Here is a 22,063-nt window from a genome sequence, read left to right on the forward strand (position 1 = left end):
TGCCCCACCGCCCGGCATCGGGACGATGCCCCGAAGCTGGGCGGCTGGGGGAGGCGTTCCTGCCCCGCCGCCCGGCATCGGGACGATGCCCCGAAGCCGGGCGGCGGGGGGAGGCGTTCCTGCCCCTCCGCCCGGCGTTCCTGCCCCGCCGCCCGGCATCGGGACGATGCCCCGAAGCCGGGTGGCTGGGGGAGGCGTTCCTGCCCCGCCGCCTGGCATCGGGACGATGCCCCGAAGCCGGGCGGCTGGGGGAGGCGTTCCTGCCCCACCGCCCGGCATCGGGACATGCCCCGAAGCCGGGCGGCGGGGGGAAGCGTTCCTGCCCCACCGCCCGGCATCGGGACGATGCCCCGAAGCCGGGCGGCTGGGGGAGGCGTTCCTGCCCCGCCGCCCGGCATCGGGACGATGCCCCGAAGCCGGGCGGCGGGGGGAGGCGTTCCTGCCCCTCCGCCCGGCGTTCCTGCCCTGCCGCCCGGCATCGGGACGATGCCCCGAAGCCGGGTGGCTGGGGGAGGCGTTCCTGCCCCGCCGCCTGGCATCGGGACGATGCCCCGAAGCCGGGCGGCTGGGGGAGGCGTTCCTGCCCCACCGCCCGGCATCGGGACATGCCCCGAAGCCGGGCGGCTGGGGGAGGCGTTCCTGCCCCGAAGCCGGGCGGCGGGGGGAGGCTTTCCCGCCCCGCCGCCCAGCTTCGGGACATCGTTCCGATGCCGGGCGGCTGGGGGAGGCGTTCCTGCCCCGAAGCCGGGCGGCGGGGGGAGGCTTTCCCGCCCCGCCGCCCAGCTTCGGGACATCGTTCCGATGCCGGGCGGCTGGGGGAGGCGTTGCTGCCCCGCCGCCCGGCATCGGAACGATGCCCCTAAGCCGGGCGGCTGGGAGAGGCGTTCCTGCCCCGCCGCCCGGCATCGGGACGATGCCCCGAAGCCGGGCGGCGGGGGGAGGCTTCAAAAGCCGTCCGGGGGCTTTTAAATCGCCCCGGACAGTCCCGGGGCGATTTAAAAGCCCCCGGTTAGGCAGGCAGCCTTCAAAAGCCTGCCTTCAAAAGCCGTCCGGGATAGCGAGAAGCGCTTCCCTGCTATCCCGGACCGCTTTTAAAATGCTGGCGGTGGGGAGCAAAGCCTTTCGCCCCCGCCGGCCTTCCTGGACCTCTTCTGAAGTCCGGAGGGGGGGAAAAGGCTTTGCTCCCCACCGCCAGCATTTAAAAAAAGGTCCCCGAGATTTCCCTATGGGCTTTCGTCTTGCGATGCAAGCCCATAGGGAAAATCGTTTAGCGAAGCGTCGCAAAAACCGAAAAACCCTTTCGTCTTGCGGGTTTTTTGTCTTGCGAGGCATTCGTCTTGCGGGGCACCACTGTATGGACATTTGTCAATGGCTGTATATAAAACTTGAATGCAAAATGATTACTGTATTTTTCTGTGTATAAGACTAGGTTTTCCCCCTAAAAAATAACGTCAAAAATTTGGGGGTGTCTTATACACAGATACATCTCTCCCCATTTTCTTAAATCGGAGTCCTCCAAAATACATGGAGGTGTCTTATAGATGGAAAAATACGGTACTTACATTTGTGAGCCAACCTCTATTAAGGCATTGGCAATCTAGAACAGCCACACTAGTTCACACTTTTAAGTATCAAAGCATACAAATTTCATCTTAACATTCGTAAACAAGGTTGAGCCAAGATGATCTTGGCAGCTTATCAAATGCAGCAGGCACAAACAAATTAAGCATTTCACTTAACTCTTTGAAAGTTCTTGTTTCCGTGTCTTCAGTCATGACATCGTGAAGCCCTTCTACGGAAATGTTTATGATGCCGCAAAATTTATCTTGGATAATACTGGAAAAGAACAGGAAAACGGTTTAGCTCAACTAACTAAACAGGAAATTTCCTCGGCACTTTTTAAAGGGAACACCTCCGGAGAGCGACTTCCTTTAATTTAGAGCTTACACTTGCAAGCAGCAACTCCAAACTACAGAAACTTTTGTAGTTTCTGTCTCGTAGGCAACTACAAAACTGGCCATAGGGAAAATGAGAGAACACACACCAGGAAAACAACACTTGCACAGCCCCCTCCCCAATAACTGGCTCCAAGCATTTACCTGCCAAACAGGTTTGGCGTGGTTAGCTCTGACAGTGCCAATCACATATTGGAGGAAAGGGGGTGGGCTGGAATCAATCCTCTTGCCCCAAGCAGTTACTGTTAAAACTGACAGCACCGAACATCTGTCACGCCTGCATGTGAACCCAATTAAAAACAGAAGAAATGAAATGTGCACACCGCCCCAAGTGCTATATGGAGGAGTCCATCGACGGGAACAATAACTGACGATCTGATCTTGAATATCAATTTACAGGGAATCCTCATCTGAAGTGCTGATTTCCCCGTGGATCGGAGGAAAATCTTTAAATGCATGGCTTGCTCTGTGGCAACTTGAATTAGTAATAGCACTGGTATGCCTTGCGTACAATTAAATTCAAGATGCAGACACTCATCTCTGAAATGGTTGCTCAGTGTCCACAACTTGTGGTTAAAGCTCAGAATTAAAGAATGTGAAGGACCTAATCTGTCAGCCTGATCCCATCTTGGGATGCCTGCAGGGTGCGTCTCTCGTATCTATTATGGCTGCTGCAAAGGTGACCTTTTTTTATTTCTTGCACTTCCTTCATGTCCAGGGGTTTCGCCAATGAAGGGGAATATAAAAGCAAAATTCAATGCAAGAAGAGGGTGACTTTTAGAAGCATAAGAATTTTAATGAATCTCAAGAACATATTTTCCCCTCCAGAATTTTCCAGAATCTTTCATTTTATAAGCAACGGCCCAGGTTATGGGTGCAATTCTAACCCCAGTTACTTAAGAGTAGGCACCACTGAGTTCAGTAGGATTTCTGAGCCAGTGTGGTATAGTGGTTAAGAGCAGTGGACTCGTAATCTGGTGAACCGGGTTCGCGTCTCCGCTCCTCCACATGCAGCTGCTGGGTCACCTTGGGCTAGTCACACTTCTTTGAAGTCTCTCTGCCCCACTCACCTCACAGAGTGTTTGTTGTGGGGGAGGAAGGGAAAGGAGAATGTTAGCCGCTTTGAGACTCCTTAGGGTAGTGATAAAGTGGGATATCAAATCCAAACTCTTCTAGCCATCGTTAGGATTACAGTGTAAGGGTCTACCAGCACTATAAATTTAAAGCAGTATCATATCACTTTAAACGCTCATGGCTTCTCACAAACGAATCCTGGGAACTATAGCTTGCTAAGGGTGCTCAGTTGTTTAAAAAGACCCTTATTTACCTCACAGGGCTGAAGTTCCAAGTGGTTTAACAATCAATCCCTCTCTCCAGGGAAATCTAGCTCTGTGAGAGAACAGAACCCCTGCGTGAAATGGTCATTGGCTGTATATCACAGAAACATTTATTTAGTGGAAATTAGGGAAATGAACTTTACTGACGTCCTCTCTGTGAATTGTTTCCATTCCAGATGGCCATTATAAGAACTAGTGTTTAACTTTGAGAATTGGTGCTCGGGGTCTGCTTGTTTTCTTTCACATCCTTTTCCCCTTTGGGGTCGTGCCTTTTAGATCACAAGACTGCAGGCAGAGACAGCCCTGCTTTTATTTATTGTGAGAGAGCCAGTTCAGCTGAAGATGCGAGTAAAAATGCTTTAAAATAAACATATAAGGAGAGGACAACTGTAGCCCTATTTGGGTATTTGAGCAAACATGTGAGGGCCTGAATAGGGAGCAGTGGCATGCACAAGAAACCCCTGTGTTCCCACATGATGGCTGGGCTTCAGGCCTTCGTATGTTCAGTAGGAAGGTTTGAAGAGAGCCTCTAAGTACATTCAGCTCGATGCACCTAGATTCTTCCTTTAGAAGGGTTCCTGATCACGAGGTGGTTTGTGTTCAGCCAAAAAATGTTTAAAAGTATCAATCTGAAGGCAGCCCTGTTTAGGGAAGCTTTTAATGTTTGATGTATTACAGTATTTTAATATTTTTTTGGAAGCCGCCCAGAGTGGCTGGGGAAGCCCAGCCAGATGGGCGGGGTATAAATAATAAATTATTATAATTATTAATCGGATCCTAGTGCTAAACAACCCAATATTTCGGTTCTGAATACACCTTGATCAAGGCACACCGTAGCATTATATAAGTTGATCAGAATGCTAGGGTCAGTGATGTGTAGAGGATTCTGGGTGGAGTAGCAGTAGAATCATAGAATTGCAGAGTTGGAAGGGATCCTGAGGATCATCTAGTCCAACCCCTGCAAAGCAGAAATATGCAGCTGGCCCATATGGGGATAGAACCTGCAACCTTGGTGTTATCAGCACCACACTCTAACCAATTAAGCTTGATCCTCTTCTCCTATACAGTGGTACCTTGGGTTACAGACGCTTCAGGTTACAGACTCGGCTAACCCAGAAATAGTACCTCGGGTTAAGAACTTTGCTTCAGGATGAGAACAGAAATCGTGCTCCGATGGTGCAGCGGCAGCAGGAGGCCCCATTAGCTAAAGTGGTGCTTCAGGTTAAGAACGGACCTCCAGAACGAATTAAGTTCTTAACCCGAGGTACCACTGTATAAGTCTTTGAATTCAGGTTTCTATGATTTAGGGAATGCTGCTGGCAACCTTGAAAAATCAACTCTGAAATACTTCCAAGACAAAACTGGTTTTATGTAGTTAAGTTTGCACACTCAGGTCTGATTGAGATACTCTCAGTACAGTAGTACAGATAGGTGTCTTTCATTTTGGGAAAGGAACTGTCAGATCTGCTTGAGAATATGTGCTGGCTTGCCTCAAATGTAGTAATGCATTTTGTGTTAACAGGCCCACCACTGCTCTTCTGGTGTTATGTGTATATTGATATCTTGAATGTATTTCATTGTTGTGATTCTTCCACCTCAAAGGGAGTTGGAAAGATCACAGAAAAAAGGTGTGCACACTTAACTGTCCAGCAGATCACAGAATTATAGAGTTGGGAGGCAGCCCCAATGGTCATCTAGCTCAACTCATCTAGCTCAAATGCAGGAATCACGACTCAATTAATGCAACGACAGACATGTACATGGGCCCTTCTGAAAACAGAGTGGGTAGCCACACAAGTTTTTCATGTTGTCAAGGCAATCTGAGTATAATTTTTGGATGCTATAATTACCTAATCCACTTTACCCATCTGATTAACAAACAACAGTTACAGAGTCAATGGTAATTAAGTTACTCTACTAAAGCATAATTCATTGCAAAGATTCATGTCATCTATTTGGAATGGAATCCCATTATCACAAACAACCATGCTGGCACTGGCTCTTTCAGCTCTCTACACAGATATGTGCTAGGATGTTGCTCTCCCATTCCATTTTTTCCAGCAACTGCAGTTTAACTTTTAAACATTTTTTTCCAGCAACTGCAGTTTAATAAGTTCCAAGGATAAAATGCACCTCTCAAAAAATATCTTCAGTTTGTGATACAAGAAACTGCAAAACATAGTATTTCTTACAATATCAACAGATTTTCTTATGAATTTCTAACTTTAGTTAGTTCTGTCTATGTATCCAGGACAAAGATCCATCATGGGGAAAATGCAGGCAGTTGATACATTGGCGACAGACTTTAAATACACATAAAACAGTTCATTAGAACAAACATACCTATCCTGTTAGACTGCTGCGCTCTGTTGAGTAGCATGGTGCATATGTTGCTGTTATCTCACAGTCTCTCCCCGATAAAAGCTATTTAGTTCTACAAGTAACTGAGTTTCATGATGCTTGCAGCTACAGTTCAGTTTTACTTACTCATTTGTAAGTAGCCTTATAGTGCTCCTATGAATCATTTAATACAAATAAATATTTGAAAACTCTTAAGATCCTGATAGATAAGGACTTAACATCTGATATAGGTGGCTGAACACATAGGGGTGCAAAGTTAGTTCTTGAGGAATGATTTTCCACAGGCAGACAGAACAAAATGGAAATCTATATCTCCCATGATATTTTTGGCTAAGGCTGTTGTCATGCAGCAGTTAGCTTGGTGGCAGACAGATGGCGCTGGAAGCTACAGTGTGACAACAGCCTTCTGGGAGCTGCCAGGCCTTCACAGCAGCAGTGACCAGCCCAAGCATGCAGTAGAGGTTACAGTCATTACAGGCTAGGGCAGCCACCACTGTTGCCCACCTCATGGGAGCTGTTTCAATGGGCAGCAGGAAAGCAGGATGGAGTTGCCCCAGCCTGTCATAACTATTCCTCTATAACTCGCTTGGGTCACTTGCCGCTGTCCCCTCCTCCTCATGGAAAAAGATCTAACTGGGGAGAGGGGCAAGGAAGGCTTGGTGAAGTCTCACATGGGAGGATTCGCAAGGGCAGTAGGTGGGGCTGACACTCCTTTGCACCTCCAACATTGCGGGGGAGGGGCAAAAAGAAAAGCTGGAGAGGATCACAAAAGCTTGGAAGGATCAGCGTGAGTCAGGCTTTCAACCACTGGTGTCAGGATTTGGACAGGTAAGTGGGGCAACCCGCTTGTCCATCATGCACCAAGTATGCTATGTCAGGCATAGGCAAACTCGGCCCTCCAGATGTTTGGGACTACAACTCCCATCATCCCTAGCAAACCGGACCAGTGGGCAGGGATGATGGGAATTGTAGTCCCAAAACATCTGGAAGGCAGAGTTTGCCTATGCCTGTGCTATGTGATTGACAGGTGACTTGCCCTGACTGCCTGTTAAAGGTGGCCCATGCTGCTGGAGCCTTGGTCTAATGGGTTAGTACTGAGTGAAGAAGTGCTGGTGAAGTCTAGAGGGTGGGTGGGTTTGACAAGGGGTGGGGAGCAGGGTTGGTGATGCAAGCAGTGGCCCTCATGTCTGTATGTGTACACACACAAATACACACACAAAAAAAGCTATGACAGCAAATATGGCAATATTTGAAAAAAAACCAGACTAGATTTCCCCCTCCCCTGGCGTATCAGTTGAACTTTCATCTACAAAATATCTCACGCTGCTGCTGTTTATAGACTTCATACATGCAGCCACAAAAATCCCTGCCGAGTATATTACAATGCAGAATGTTCAAATAAGATGACCTGCGCTTGGCTTTGAAGTGCTGCTGGTTTAGGAGGCTGACCGTGGTCCAGTTCTGAACTTCCCAGTGAGTGCTGAGGTACAGGCTGAGTTCGATCCGCTATGCTGTAGCTTCCAGCTTGATAAAAGCCATAGTATTCTATTCCATTGTCAGAGTCATTTTGCTCTTTGAGCTTCTGCCTGAACTGAATGATTTTGTAGATCAAAAAGAAGATCACAGCACAGGCCAAAATAAAAAAGGTTAATAAAATGTCAAATGCCTGATGTAGTTTCTCGACCTGCTGTGTGCAGATTAGAGATGTTTTCAAGGAGACAGAAGTAGATTCTGGTGGAGATGCTCTGCTTTCTTCCATGGTCAAATTAACAAGTATATTCTGCGCTGGTACTTGCACCGTTAGCACTGAGAACACTATAGCTGCCTGTCTCAGCTTCCTACTGGAATAGGTTCCATCCAGATTTTGAGCAGCTGATGAGGTCGGCACTTCTGCCCATAATGTAACTGTATTTGCTTCCACATCCTTTGAATGTTCATAAACTGCATTGCTTGAGGGGGGGTTATCTGATCTCATCAATAAAGTAGTGGTACTTTGATGGATACCTGCTGGCTTTACGTTCCTGAATATTCCAGGTCTTGTGGTAGTGTTGAAACAGTTTGCAACCAAACCCCAGTTGGCATAATTCAAGTGCCTTCCATGCAAATAGGAAGGATTTTGGCAATGAATTTTAATAGAGATGGAAGAAGATGTTAGCCAGTTAATTAGCCCAAGTAAACTGCAGCCACAATTCCAAGGGTTGTGATTTGCCTGTAAGTGAGTTAAAGAGACCAAAGGCTTAAGCACTTTAGAATGCAAGTCTGTAAGATTATTAAATGCTAGATTCAGTATCTTCAAAGAGGATCCCATTTTTTCAAATGTATTATCTGCAATATTGATTATTTTGTTTCTATCAAGTTGCAGAAACATTAACTCCTCCAACAGTGCAAAGGTACTGGAATTGATGTTTTGCAAATCATTATTGCTCAAAAGTAGCTTTTTAAGATTACTTAGACCCGTAAAGCCATTCACATGGATAGCTTTTATTTGGGCACTTTTTAGAGATAGATATTGAAGCTTGTCAAGTCCTCTGAATGCAAAGGGAGGTATTGATCCAATCGGGTTATGTGACAATGAAAGTCTTTCAAGATTGCTCAATGCAGCAAATGCATTTGACGGCACACGTGTTAAATTGTTACCGTCAAGGTACAAACATGTAAGGTTGTCAAGGTGACAAAATGCCGAGTGTGATATCCACGAAATCTTATTGTTCGCTAGGTTAAGAATCCGAAGACTAATCATGCCGACAAAAATGCCACTGCCAACAATCCTGAGACGATTACTTTGCAGCATCAGATATTGAACTGAAGCAAGATCACTAAATAATCCCTTGCGAACAAAAGCTATTTCATTATTCTGCAGGTATAAAGAGCGAAGCTTTGAAAGTCCTTCAAATGTTCCAGGATCCAAGTGTTTTATTTGATTATTATTCAGACGTAGGTACCACAATTTCTTAAGTTCAGAAAATGCCTTTGGGTACACATATAAAATGCTAGCATTATCCAGGTGTAGCACAGCGAGTTGCCGGAGGCCTTTCAGTTCATTTGGATTTAGGTGTGATATGTTGTTCCCACTTAAATATACAAATACGGTATGTTGTGGGAAATTCTTTGGAACAATGGAAAGACCTGAATCACGGCAGTCAGCTTGTCTGCCTCTACACTGCTGGCAAACAGATGGACAGCAGAGTATATCCTGGATCAGCAACAGAAATAAACAAGGAAGAGAATTCCAAAACAACTCAAAGGGGTGAAGTTGACACATATCCCAGATTTTGAGTTTTCCCGTCATCTTTGATTGTGCTATCAGGAGGGAGAAAAGTTTTAAAATGCTTATTCAAAACTCTCCGATTTCATTATGATAAAAGCATGCAATATTATAATGTTATTTCTACTATTTTGTGAATGTTGTCTCTTATACTATTGTTCTCTGGCTTGTAACTATGTCTACAATTTATTAGTTTATAAGATGGTTATAAACAAGATGGTTTAACAATCTCACCAGTTAAAATTTAAAAGTAATGTAAAAATAACAGCTTTCAGAGATAGAAGCTCCTTAATGACTTTTTAATGAGCCATCCCACTTAAATTCATCCCACTGGTAACTTCTTAAACTTTTAGTGTCACTTTTACTGTTCCAAGTTTAAAGTATATTAAAATAGTTCTCACCTAGAATGTGATGCTCATTTTATCAGCTAAAATTTCTTCTTCTGTACCACAGTAAAATTATTAGTACATGCATATGCTGGAGTTTAAGAACTTTCTAGACAACGGGCTAGTTTCTTACGTTTTGTTGCAGGTTCTGCAACTGTTCCTACAGGAAACATCTACTCTTCCCCACTGGCTCCTCCACAATGACTGGTTAAAATAAAGTTACCATGGATACAGGAAACTGAGAGACAGGAAGTTATTTTATCTGCAGTTCTGAAGGACTGTTGGGGAGGGGGGGGGAATCGCTGCAATTCATTCCTCTAAAAATCAGTTGGATTTATTTATCTGTCTTCCCACGGTGCTGATAATAGTCCGTATTTGCTTTATATGACTGTGTATAATAAAGACTGCATGTGCTTAAGCTAATTTAAGTATAAAGACAATGTAATGTGTGATGTGATTATAACTAGTTTATAACCAGTAAAAGCAACTGTTCACAGGAAAGAAAAAGACAATGCTCTTGTCTCCAGCACTTAGAAAGTATTATTCCACCAAATCAAATACTGTAGTTCAAACAGTACTTGTTTTATACTGAGTAAAACATTTTTCCATCTGTATTTTATTGGAGCACAAACATTTTTGACACAGGGAAGAGCCTCAGGTGACCAATGTGGAAATGTGCAGCAGAAGAGACTTAATAAATTGCCTTATGGGGCACACTGTTGTAAAAGAAACAATTTCTAATTTATAGAAAAGGTAAGATATCAAAGTGCTACTAGCTAAAATGTACCATAAGCTCTCGGTGCTATTACATAAAATTTACTGTAAGTGGTCCTTGGGGAGCAAGCAGAGGCTTTTGAGCTATAATAGCAAATAGATATGTGTGAATCCCTCTTTCCAATAGGAATTAGGGCTTAGAAAAGAACCTGGCAAATCAGCAGAAGATCTAACGCAGTATCTGTAGGTTTTATAAGATGAAATGACTTCAAAACAAAACAAACTGCCACCAATATCCCAAATCTGTAGGCGCATTGGAAGGTGGGGTTATAATAAAGTTGTAATATCACTCCAGTTAATACATTTAGCTGAGAGAAGCACTGCAAGCAGTATGATGAAGAAGCAGACAATAGACTTCAGGGCATGGGTTGGCAAACTAAGGCCCGAGGGCTTCATCAGACCCAATTGCCTCCTGGATCCGGCCCGCAGACTATTTTATTGCACTGACAGAACCTTTTATTTCTTTGAGCAATTAAAGGACGGCCTGTGTCAAAAGTTTAGAGAAAGAGAAGACATTCATATAGGCCCATTTAAATAAAGAAGAAGCCAAAATGCTAAGCACCATGCAACTAGCCAGGAGGACAGTTCAGTTGGTAGAGCATGAAACTCTTAATTTTAGGGTCATGCATTGCAGGGGGCTGGAATAGATGACCCTCGTGGTCCCTTCCAATTCTACAATTCTATGATTCCACACCAAGAGGCCTTTTATGTATTTCTGGTACAGTAACCTCCTATGCATTTGAACCTGATTCCAAAAGTAGTATACGATATGACACGGGGCATTGCTGTTTGGAACTCCAGGCAATATAAAATTTTGCTTACCTATTATCCGATGGCAGAAGGGAAAGTAATGCCAAAGCTGAAAGTTTTCTCCTCTCTGGCTGAGTTATATTGTCCATGCGGTCAACCCACATTTCAATCATGTGACCAAGGAGCTGGTGAGGCTAGAAAAAACAATAGATTGATGAAAATCTTATTTATAAGCAATACGGTAATCAAACTACTTAGCTATTTTACAACTGGTGGGTAGAAATGAAAAAGTATGATTTCTTATACAGAAGTTCTTGTTACTATGACAAGCCTAAGTGATTAACTTGGATCTAAAGTTTTTTGCATAACATTCTAACTCTATAACTGGGATGATCGTATACACACATGTATATAAATATATACTGGTGTTTGGGTGTGCATGTATACACACACACACACACACACACACACACACACACACACACACAATTGTGTTAAATATCAGTGTTCCATTTCACAAGGATAGGTTCAAACAAAACTCCATTGAATCAGCTCTATAGCAAAAGGGGATGCCAACACGGACTTTGTAAAATCCTTTATTTTTGGTAGCTTCATATGATTGTATATTTATCCACTATTAAATCAATTTAAAAAACCAATTCAAATTTGTCATTTATTTGACTATAATGGGATTGCTAAGCAGCGCAAAACATTTATCTTTAAGGGTATCCCTTGCTACATAAAACTTGATTTCCTTGGGTAGAAATAGTAGAAAATGAACAAGCCAGCCATTTGTCAGCATCACACAGAAAACACTTGCTTTAACAGAATATTGTTTGCTATTAAAATTAATTTAACTTAGCTGGGAACCATATGATTTTTTTTTTTTAAAAAAAGTCATGGTGATCTTTTAAAAAGGGAAAGTGAACACAGATGTCTCCTTATCTGCAGCTGAATGATACTTCCAATTACCTTATTAAAGACTCCAGGTGCTATTACTGACATTTTTGTTGAATAAATAGCTACCTATATTGAACCGTAGCTTGAATCAAAGTAATTGTGGGTGGTATTCTGCATAAATGTGGCTTTTCAGTCGCAGCTCCCCACATCTCTGAAACCCCCTCCCTTTGAACACTGAAACCCCTCTGGAAAAGCCTCCAATGAGGCACGAGGGTCTACCATCAGAAGGAAAGAGCTTTGCTAATATAAATGGACCAGGATCCCACATCCAAGACAAGGATGAGTAATCAGAAGTGGTCTGATTATTTGATCCTTAAGCACTAAAGCTGTAGACTTGGGTGTCTTGAAGCAATGTGATGTTCTGCTTTTAGCTTCAAAGTCTTAAAAAGCCCATGGCATGCACTCAGGATATTTCTCCATCTTCCTCAAACCAGAAGACTCAGATAGCTATGGTTCATAGCTATGAACAAATGCAGTACAAAATAGAAGGACCCAGAGAGGTTATGTGGCAGAAGGAAATATGATTTGTACAACCAACTTATGTCCTGCATATAAAACTAATTCAACAATGTAAAATGTAAGGGCTTACCTCCTGGCCAGACTCACATGCCATCTGGTTCAGAAGCAATGAGAAAAAACTTTTATTTTGCAACAAGACTCTACCAATGACTCCCAAGTAAGTAGACATTACAACTGGGTACCTCTGAAATGAAAACAGTTAATCTTAGCTTTCCTATCAGGCAGAAAAATATAAACATGATAAAAGCGTACTGCAGAAAATGAATAAGAGAACAATCAAACAAGTTAGAAATCTAACAGCACACCACCAATAAACATGCATGGGCATCTATTATAATCAAATCACTTCCTATTTTAAGCAAATAGCACAGTTTAGCTGTGTAAACACTAACTTGAAATACTGTCACTGATGTTCAAACAATACCCTGTGAGATAAAGTAGGCAGCCACATCCTCCCTATTTGGCAGACAATCCCAACTATTGGATATGAAAGGTACATACAATGCTGGAAATTGGAGATGAAAAATACTATAGCACAACCAAAGCACTGAACTATCTTTGTACGGCATTCCATCCAGTTTGCCCTTTGCCATGCTACTTTGGATTGCTGTGCGTAGGGCTCATGGGAAGAGGGTCCTTCTCCTCCTCCCATCATATCTAAGCACAGGAGACTGCCTTCCTAGTCCTGCTAGCTTTAGTCCATCACAGAAATTCACTGGTAACTACAGATTTCTGTATCTCTTTTCTAGTCATCCTCTGAGGCCCTTCTTTGTGCATGTCTGTGAGAAGTCCGGAGGGTGGCAACATGAGAACAGGCCTTTTCTATGGTTGCTCCCCATTTGTGGAATGCTCTCCCCAGGGAGACTTCATTACATATATTCAGGCGCCAGGCAAAAACGCTTCGCTTTAACCAGGCCTCTGGATGATTAACCTTCTATGGCTTTTTAAATGTGTTTGTGGGAGAGAAGGTTATGGGTTTGGTTTTGGTTTTGTTCACATTAGATATTCTGTGTTTTCATTTTGTATTTTTATGTTGTGAACCGCCCTGTCGTCTTTGGATTAAGGGCAGTATACAAATTTAATAAATAATAATTATTATTATTCTCTTCCCATAACACTATTGCTAATGGCACTGTGCACACTCTGGATTGCAATCTACTACTTGACAGCAACAATAACTGAAAGTATCGGTTACATATAAACTTCCAAGGAAATGTTATTGCATTTAAAGGCCAAGCAGAATAGTTACAAAGTTTGCTTCTGACATTGTACACATCACTAGGAAAAGTTTGTTCCAAAACTTCAGATATGACATAGAAGTACTGAATTTCATCAGTGAGTATGAGATTTATACAACAGCACCCCTGGCTGGAGGAAGATAGAATTATAAGAAAAAGAAACTTAGACCGTTTTTGCATAATCGAAATTTTTCATCACTGGTGAGTGTACATTATAGCTGGAATGTTTATTATTCTGCCTCCTTCTCCATTTTGGAGATGAAGAAGATGGATAACAGTTAGGTTTTCACCATCTAATAAACCAGGGCTTTCCCCCTCTACTTTAAAAAAGTGCTATTAATCCAACAAGTAGCTCATTGTTGCTATTCTCAGTGGTAACACTTCTCATTGCCAAGATTGTATGGAACAGTGTAGTGAAGTGACACAAATGGCTGAAAAAACAATCACTAGATGTGTTAAATTATGTTATTTTAACACGTCCTATTATCAACTATGGGCTATTTGAGGACGTTGCATTTGGAGTGTGAAAAATGGGCTATGAAACAGCTTAGCAGAGAAGTGATTGAAAACCCTTTAAACAAGAAAGAGTAGTTCTGCTGCATTTGAAAAACTAATCCCAACCAAAACATGAACAGAAATTACAAGTATATGGTTTCAATTATGGGATGTGAAATTTCAAATTAAAAAATCAAAATAATCTTGTGTGAAGGCACCCTTTTGGCTCAATTTCTTTTTCTTTAAAACAATAGGAATTGCTGCAATTTCCTGTTTTTAATCACAGGAAAGGATAATGTCTATCCTTCAGGAAGTATTTCATTATAGAATTTTAGGAAAAGCCAAATGCTTTGCTAAGGCCCAGGCAACACAGGGTATGTGCTTCCTGGAGAAGCAGGAATACCTTCCAAACAGCATGAGAAAGTATAATTTTTAGTATAGCATGCATATACTAAAGATGACGAGTGAGACCTCGTCGAAACGTCGCCTAGACACCCCAACTTTTACACGGGAAGACACCCGAGGACACCAAAACCTGCATTCCTGTACCCGTGAAAATCTACGAAAGCAAATATATATATATATATATATATATTTTAAAAAAAACCCTCTTTCATGGGTTTTAAAAAAACCCCACCCTCTTTCATGAAGAACTCAAATGCAGACAAAAAATTATCTCTTCAACACTTTATCTGGAGCTACATTTTAACACACAATATACTGTAAATTGTAATTTCTATTATTATGCCGGTGAATGTTAAGTAGGGTTTCTGTAAAAATTGTATTAAAAATAAAACCATAATTAGTATAGGAAATAATCCACAGTAGCAGTGCTATCCTATCCATGCCTACCATATGCCCAGAAAAATGTTAGGATTGCAAGAAGCATTATATACACACACACACACAATAGTACCACAACGGGTCAGTGCATCTGGCTGTTAACCAGAAGGTTGGTGGTTCAAGCTGACCCAGGGGTGGCTGTGAGCAGGATTCCTGCATTGCAGAGGGTTGGACTAGATGACCCTCGGGGTCCCTTCTATGATACTACCTGCTAATATTATTTTGGGTTTAAGGCAGTAGCCATATCTTCAGATGCAATTTGGCAACAGTCAGAGTATCGTTGTATTGCTGTTTTCTGCTGAGCTCTGGAAGCCACATACTGCCAGAAATAAACAACACTACCAGGAGGGGTAGCAAGGATGCTACTGTGGCAGTTTTCCTTGGCCTTAAAGGGCTAAGAGAGGGCTAACAGCAGCATGGTGAACTTTCCAGCAGGAGTGTGCACAAAACAAAATATTCAGATTGGATCCTGTTTTGGAGTTTTGAAAAATCTGAAGCATTGGCTCATGGGGTGGCAAACTAAGGCCCGGGGGCCGGATCCATCCCAATCATCTTCTAAATGCGGCCCATGGACGGTCCGGGAATCAGCGTGTTTTTACATGAGTAGAATGTGTGCTTTTATTTAAAATGCATCTCTGGGTTATTTGTGGGGCACAGGAATTCACAGTGGCGTAGCGTGGGGGTGCAGGGGGGGCCAGCTGCACCGGGCACAACATCTGGGGGGGGGCTCACACTCGCAGCTCTCTGCCCCTACCTGGCTCACTCAGGGTTAGGGGGCGCAAATTACTTGCCTTGCCCCGGGTGCTGACAACCCACACTATGCCACTGGGAATTCATTCATTTTTTTTCCTTCAAAATATAGTCCGCCCCCCCCCCAACAAGGTCTGAGGGACAGTGGACTGGCTCCCTGCTGAAAAAGTTTGCTGACCCTTGGCCTAGTTGGATGAAATTAGCAAGAATGGTAGCCCCTTTATGAATTTTGCTGAATTTCAGAAAGATAAGTGCGGCATTTTGCGCCAGGCACCTTCAAACTTGAACATGGGGTGAAAAGAGGATCACCTCAGCCCCTGTTGTTTTGTTGGCAATTTGTTGGTGGATGTTTCAAAGAAACATTCCTCTTACGATTACATATACATGTTTCTTTCTTAAATCCATTATACATATATGTCGCTTTCAACAAAGATAGATATATTTGCCACAAATAAGAAATTCTTACCTCCCCATTTATAATTCCCTGAAACACAGATGGCAAAAGAGGTTGAAACATTTCAGGGCCCAAGAGTGGATTGACTTTGAGGACATTTTCTACCACCTGAAATACATGACGCAGATTTTGGTTATAAAGCAGTTCAAGTAAATGATCATATATCATTTCCGGTTCAATCAACAGGAAGAAAAGTTGGAATGACTAATAGGATGTATTTTCCAATCCATACACACATTTCTCTGTGTCTGTGTTGGCAAGGGGATTTGTGCTCTCTCCTTCCTCCTCCTCTCACATGCACGGTTGAATTAATCACTTTTGATTTTAATGAAACCAAAGCTTGCTGCTATGTTACTAGCAGAAAGGTCTAGTTTGATTAAAACAAGAAATATTGAATTAAGTTGAGTGCAAGGAGAGAACACACACATACACAAGGACATTCACAATGCCCGAGAGGCATCGCTCTAAGTGGCTGTGGTTTACACTTAGTGATCAAAGATGATTAGGTTATTTTAAAACTTGCATGCTACTCAGAATGAGCTGTTTCAGTTTAAGCAACAGAAATGGTCTTTACCCTGAAATGAGAATGTGAGAAAATGGATGTTATCAGAGTGGTGTGAAATATAGCAGACCATCATCTATAACAGTCACATATTTGTATTTAGTAATATGGTATGTGTGACTAAATATTTACACATACACACACAAAACACATATCATTTCTATACCTCATATTATTAAAAAAAACACCTAAGTACTGTATTCATATATATTGTAGCAACATAAATATTACAAAACTTTACAACAAAATTAATATAAAGCACTAAAACCAGCAAAAAATACAAAAATAGAGTATAATAGGGGTGATAATTTATGCCTTTATTCAAGTTTCATGTGAAATGATTCAAAAACTTTTGTTTTCAGACAATAAATTTCAAAGATCATGACTGCTGTCACTGCTTTGTGAAAAATTAATTGCTTGCCGACTTTTACTTGAGTGATTATGTAAATTCCATTATTAGTAGTCACAACAAAGATTGAATAAGTATTGCAGTAAGATATCCTAATAAAAGTATCTAATTTGCAAAGCTATAATAGCACTATTCCAACATCTTAATTAACATCCTCCAATTGTCTCCCTCTGGTTTCCTAGAAAATACACACATGCTCAACATATTACCATTTACATCCAATAACAACAACAAAAGCTTTTAGCAGTAGCTGCTGTATCCGCAACAGCTTGAAGCTTGAATTGTTTCCATTAAAAGTTGCCATTAAAATATTTACAGGTTTCATAAAAAGAGAATTTTTAATATTATTCTTATTATTATAGTTAACATTACACAGAAATCCTTGTGGGGGAAAAACGTATTTGTTTTGGCAAGCCTATCTGGACACATAATCATATGGTGTGTACCTATTCTAAATACTCCACTTAGGGAGTCTTTGATTCAGCAGCTTATAAATTATTGTAAATAATTTTAGAAGAGGATTTTCCTCCCTTGCTCTTGCCTTTGGAGCTAAATTCTTTGAATACTCCCTTCCCCAAATAGATGCCTTCTGTGATTTGGAAATATGAGTACACATAGTATATGACTGTAACTGTAAGTGCCTACCTATGCCTAGGAACAGATGTGAGGGTCTTCTGGCATTCCAGCTGCCGCTGAACCACAACTCCCATCATTCCTGGCCACTGGCCATGCTTGCTCAGGCTGATGGGAGTTGTAGAGCAGAACATTTGGAGGGTCAAACGTTCCCCACCCCTCCCCTAAAACAATAAACTTCATTTGACTTATGGTGAAGAGAGTAAAGTCTTCACCAAGGTTGTTCATTAATAGTCAATGAAGTTACTAGAGGAAAATTTAATGTTTTAAAAATTTGTTACATCCCAACAGCAGCAAAATTTAAACTCCCAATCTCATAAGCAGATTCAATTGTGTAGTATAATTACTGCACTATAAGCAATTCATTCTTGAACTATTTAAAAATTCTACAAAATCAGACATGAAAATAGGACAAAACAAATGTGTGCACACCGTAATTTTGGCTGTTCTTGAACATAAACATAATTTAAGAATAAACTGGAAAATTAACACTTTACCTTCAGAACTTGAACTTGACCATCCATGTTGATATCTTTTAAGACCTCACAAAACGATTTGCAAAGTTCCACTGCATAGACCTAAAGTGCAAATAGCACAAATCAATACACACACCATGCACAATTCTGTAATCAGTCCTATACTTCAAAAAGACTGACATTCACATGAACAAATGACCTTGGGGCTGTTGTTATCTCTCAGCCTAACTGACCTCACAGAGTTGCTGTGAGGATGAAAATGAGTAGGAGAACCATGTATGCCATCTTGAACTCGTTGGAGAAAAGATAATCATAATAACTACCTGTTACCAACTGTAGGTGTTCCTTCTCCATTTGATTTGAATATAATCCCAGGCTTAGAAATTGTTCAAGAACTAAGAGCTTTGACTTACTACAGCTCCGACTCAAAGAGACCCATACCTGAACAGAGAATACTCTTCTATGATGAACACACAAGTTATATTGGTCATTCCTTCATATTGCATTGCACACTGCTCCAGAGTGAGAAATGGGAGAAGGGGCTACAGAAGGAAGCCCAGTACCTGCCTGGGAAATTTGTGCGTCTCCAGTATCCTAATTCAGCCAGGAAGATAGTTTCTGTGGGGGGCAGGGCTGGCAGGAAGTACCTGAAAATCATCATCTTCTGAAAATACTTTACCATTTGAGAAACACTAGCACCTATGATCATCATTAGCCCATGCTCATAGCAAGCTGAGCTCCAAGCTTCAATTGCCACCTCTAAGTTTCCCATGTGCAGTGGGATTTTGAAACTGGAGGAGTCTGCAGTCAGAAATCCTGAAGATATTATGATAAAGTACGGTACTTGAAAAGATGGCATTATATGGTTGTCTCCACAAACATGGACAAAGCGCAAAGACAAACAATTTCCAAGGATGGGAGATTACCAAAGACTTTTTTTGAACTGACTGACACCATGGACTTGATTGATATCTGGAGAACAAGGAACCCTCTGGAAAGAGAGGGGACCTTCTTCTCTGAAGCAAAAATGACGTGGACCAGGATTGACCAAATATGGATTTCTAGTAATCTGGCACCAAGGGTTAAAAAAACAGAAATCTGCCCAAAAACCTGCTCCGACCATAATGCAATAAGGATGGAAATGAAATTGACAACAGCTGGAACCTTCAGATGGAGAATGAATGACACCCTATTTGGAGATGAAGCAATTTATAAAAAGGCCCAAAAGACATTGAAAGACTACTTCGAGGTAAACTTGAGATCGGATGTGGAAAAAAGAATAATATGGGACGCCAGCAAGGCCGTGATGCGTGGTTTCCTAATCCAGCAGAACTCTATAAAGAGGAAAAAACAGAATGAGAAGAAGGAAAAAATCTGGAAACAAATGAAAGAAGGAGAGAAGAAATTGAGATCTAAACCTAAGTCTCAGGAGATTTTAAGAGAAATAAAGTATTACCAGACCCAATATATGGAACTGATAAATCAAGAAATAGAATGGAAAATAAAACAAATGAGGCAAAAGACTTTTGAGTCAGCAGACAAATGTGAGAAACTGCTGTCATGGCAATTGAAAAAGAGGCAAAAGTTGAATACGGTGACATCCCTCGAGGTAGATGGGAAGTTTATTAGTAAACCAAATGAGATCAGCAATTGTTTTCAAAGTTTTTTTAAGAAATTGTATTCACAAGGGCCAAAGAATGAACAAGAGATAGAAGAATTTATTAAAAAATATGGACTGCCAAAGATTACGGAAAATAATAAAAGGATTTTGAATGAGAAAATTACAGATCAAGAAATAGAGGGTGCCATCCAGGGTATGCAACTGGGAAAATCACCAGGACCAGATGGGTTGACCGCGAGATACTACAAAGCATTGAAGGAATGGCTAATACAACCATTGAAAGAAGTGTGTAACCAAATTTTGGAGGGGAAAAAGGCCCCCGAATCGTGGAAGGAAGCATTCATTTCACTTATACCGAAAACAGAAACTGAGAAACATCAAGTTAAGAACTACCGCCCTATTTCACTTTTAAATGTGGATTATAAAATTTTTGCAGACATTTTAGCAAAAAGATTTAAAAAAGTGCTATTGGAGGAGATTCATAAGGACCAAACAGGCTTTCTCCCAGGGAGACATATGTCAGATAATGTGAGGAACATTATAGACATTTTGGAACTACTAGAGATGAACATAAATAGAAAAGCAGTTCTGATTTTCGTGGATGCGAAGAAAGCCTTTGACAACATTTGTTGGAGCTTTATGAAGAAGAATCTCCAAGGGATGGGGGTAGGCCAAAAATTTGAAAATGGTATAGGTGCAATATATTCTGAGCAAAAGGCTAAATTAATTGTGAATGGTATGGTTATGGACGAGATCCCAATAGAAAAAGGGACACGACAGGGATGTCCAATATCCCCCCTACTGTTTATATCGGTCCTGGAGGTATTGTTAAATATGATTAGAAGGGACCAGCTGGTTGAAGGGATACAGCTCGGAGCTAAACATTACAAGTTAAGAGCATTCGCAGATGACTTAGTTTTGACCTTGCAAAAACCAGAAGCCAGTACAAAAAGGGTATTAGAGCTTATTGAAAGATTTGGTCAAGTGGCAGGTTTTAAATTAAACAAACAGAAGACAAAAGTGCTGGGAAAAAATTTAACGATGGGGGAAAAAGACAGTTTTCAAAGGGAAACGGGTTTGGAAATAACAAAAAAAGTGAAATATCTGGGGGTGAATTTAACATCTAAAAATGTGAATCTGTTTAAAGATAATTATGAGAAATGTTTGTTGGAAGTGAAGAAAGATCTTGACATATGGTCTAGGTTGAGACTCTCCTTGTTAGGCCGAATTGCTGTTATTAAGATGAATGTACTGCCGAGATTGTTGTTTTTGTTCCAGACATTGCAAATTTTGGACAAGATGGACTGTTTCAAGAAGTGGCAGAAAGATATATCTAATTTTGTCTGGCAGGGCAAAAAACCCAGAATAAAATTTAAGATTTTGACTGACTCAAAGGATAGAGGGGGCTTTGCCCTGCCGGACTTAAGACTTTATTATGAGGCAGCAGCTTTTTGCTGGCTGAAACAATGGCTACTTCTTGAGAATACAGATGTCTTAGATCTGGAAGGATATGATAACAACTTCGGCTGGCATGCATATTTGTGGTATGACAAGGTAAAGGTTCATAGAGGTTTTAAAAACCATATTGTCAGAAAAGCACTATACAATGTATGGAACCGTTATAAAGACTTGTTGGAAAATAAAACCCCCAGGTGGTTGTCACCCATGGAAGCCAAGGCGGTAAAAAAACTTAATATGGACCCAGATTGGCCAAAATATTGGGAAATTATAGAATATGATGGTGAAAAGCCTAAATTACTGAGCTTCGAGAAATTAAAACCTAAAGTTCGAGATTGGTTACATTATCATCAGATCAATGAGACATTTAAGCAAGACAGGAAACTAGGATTTCAGAAGGAGAGGTCAAAGTTAGAAACAGAGTTATTGGAACCCAATACTAAGAACCTGTCCAGAATGTATAATTTGCTGCTGAAATGGAACACCCAAGATGAAACAGTAAAATCAGCAATGATTAAGTGGGCACAAGATATCGGTCATGATATTATGTTTGCAGACTGGGAATGGTTATGGACCACAGGTATCAAATTTACGGCATGTAGTGCCTTAAAAGAGAACATAATGAAAATGATCTATAGGTGGTACATGACCCCAGCCAAGCTTGCAAAGATATATCATAACAAGTGCTGGAAATGTAATGAATGCGAAGGAACTTTCTATCATCTTTGGTGGACCTGCCCAAGAATTAAGGCCTACTGGGAAATGATCTATAATGAAATTAAGAAAGTCCTTAAGTGGACATTTGTAAAGAAGCCGG

General features: G+C 41.5%; 2 protein-coding genes across 3 annotated transcripts in view; both read right to left on the reverse strand.

Annotated features, from left to right (window-relative positions):
- Positions 1-22,063, reverse strand: part of IPO11 (importin 11) — an 81,481-nt gene that overhangs the window by 12,467 nt on the left and 46,951 nt on the right. Inside the window, exons 24-28 of the mRNA XM_081930096.1 lie at positions 18,189-18,269; positions 16,100-16,195; positions 12,378-12,491; positions 10,901-11,022; positions 1,741-1,836 (exon numbers count right to left, since the gene is read on the reverse strand). Of these exons, the coding sequence (XP_081786222.1) occupies positions 1,741-1,836; positions 10,901-11,022; positions 12,378-12,491; positions 16,100-16,195; positions 18,189-18,269 (509 nt within the window). The remainder of the gene's footprint in view (positions 1-1,740; positions 1,837-10,900; positions 11,023-12,377; positions 12,492-16,099; positions 16,196-18,188; positions 18,270-22,063) is intronic.
- Positions 5,020-10,503, reverse strand: LRRC70 (leucine rich repeat containing 70). 2 transcript variants are annotated; one of them, XM_081929746.1, is made up of 2 exons: positions 9,438-10,503; positions 5,020-8,953 (listed from the first exon to the last, which is right to left on the reverse strand). In XM_081929746.1, exons 1-2 carry the CDS (start codon positions 9,475-9,477, stop codon positions 7,032-7,034), a joined length of 1,962 nt encoding a protein of 653 aa, XP_081785872.1. In that variant the 5' UTR covers positions 9,478-10,503; the 3' UTR covers positions 5,020-7,031. The 2 variants fall into 2 exon arrangements, with proteins under 2 accessions (XP_081785872.1, XP_081785873.1); XM_081929747.1 differs by having other exon boundaries at positions 9,320-10,501.

Source organism: Podarcis melisellensis (genome assembly GCF_964234715.1).
Source record: "Podarcis melisellensis genome assembly, chromosome: 11".
Classification (NCBI taxonomy): domain Eukaryota; kingdom Metazoa; phylum Chordata; class Lepidosauria; order Squamata; family Lacertidae; genus Podarcis; species Podarcis melisellensis.

Coding starts and splice junctions, on each gene's coding strand:
- LRRC70 (XM_081929746.1), bottom strand. CDS start 9,477: ATGTTTCCTGTAGGAACAGTTGCAGAACCTGCAACAAAAC. Junction 8,954..9,437: donor TGCAGAACCTGCAACAAAAC/GTAAGAAACTAG, acceptor CCCTCCTGATAG/CACAATCAAAGATGACGGGA.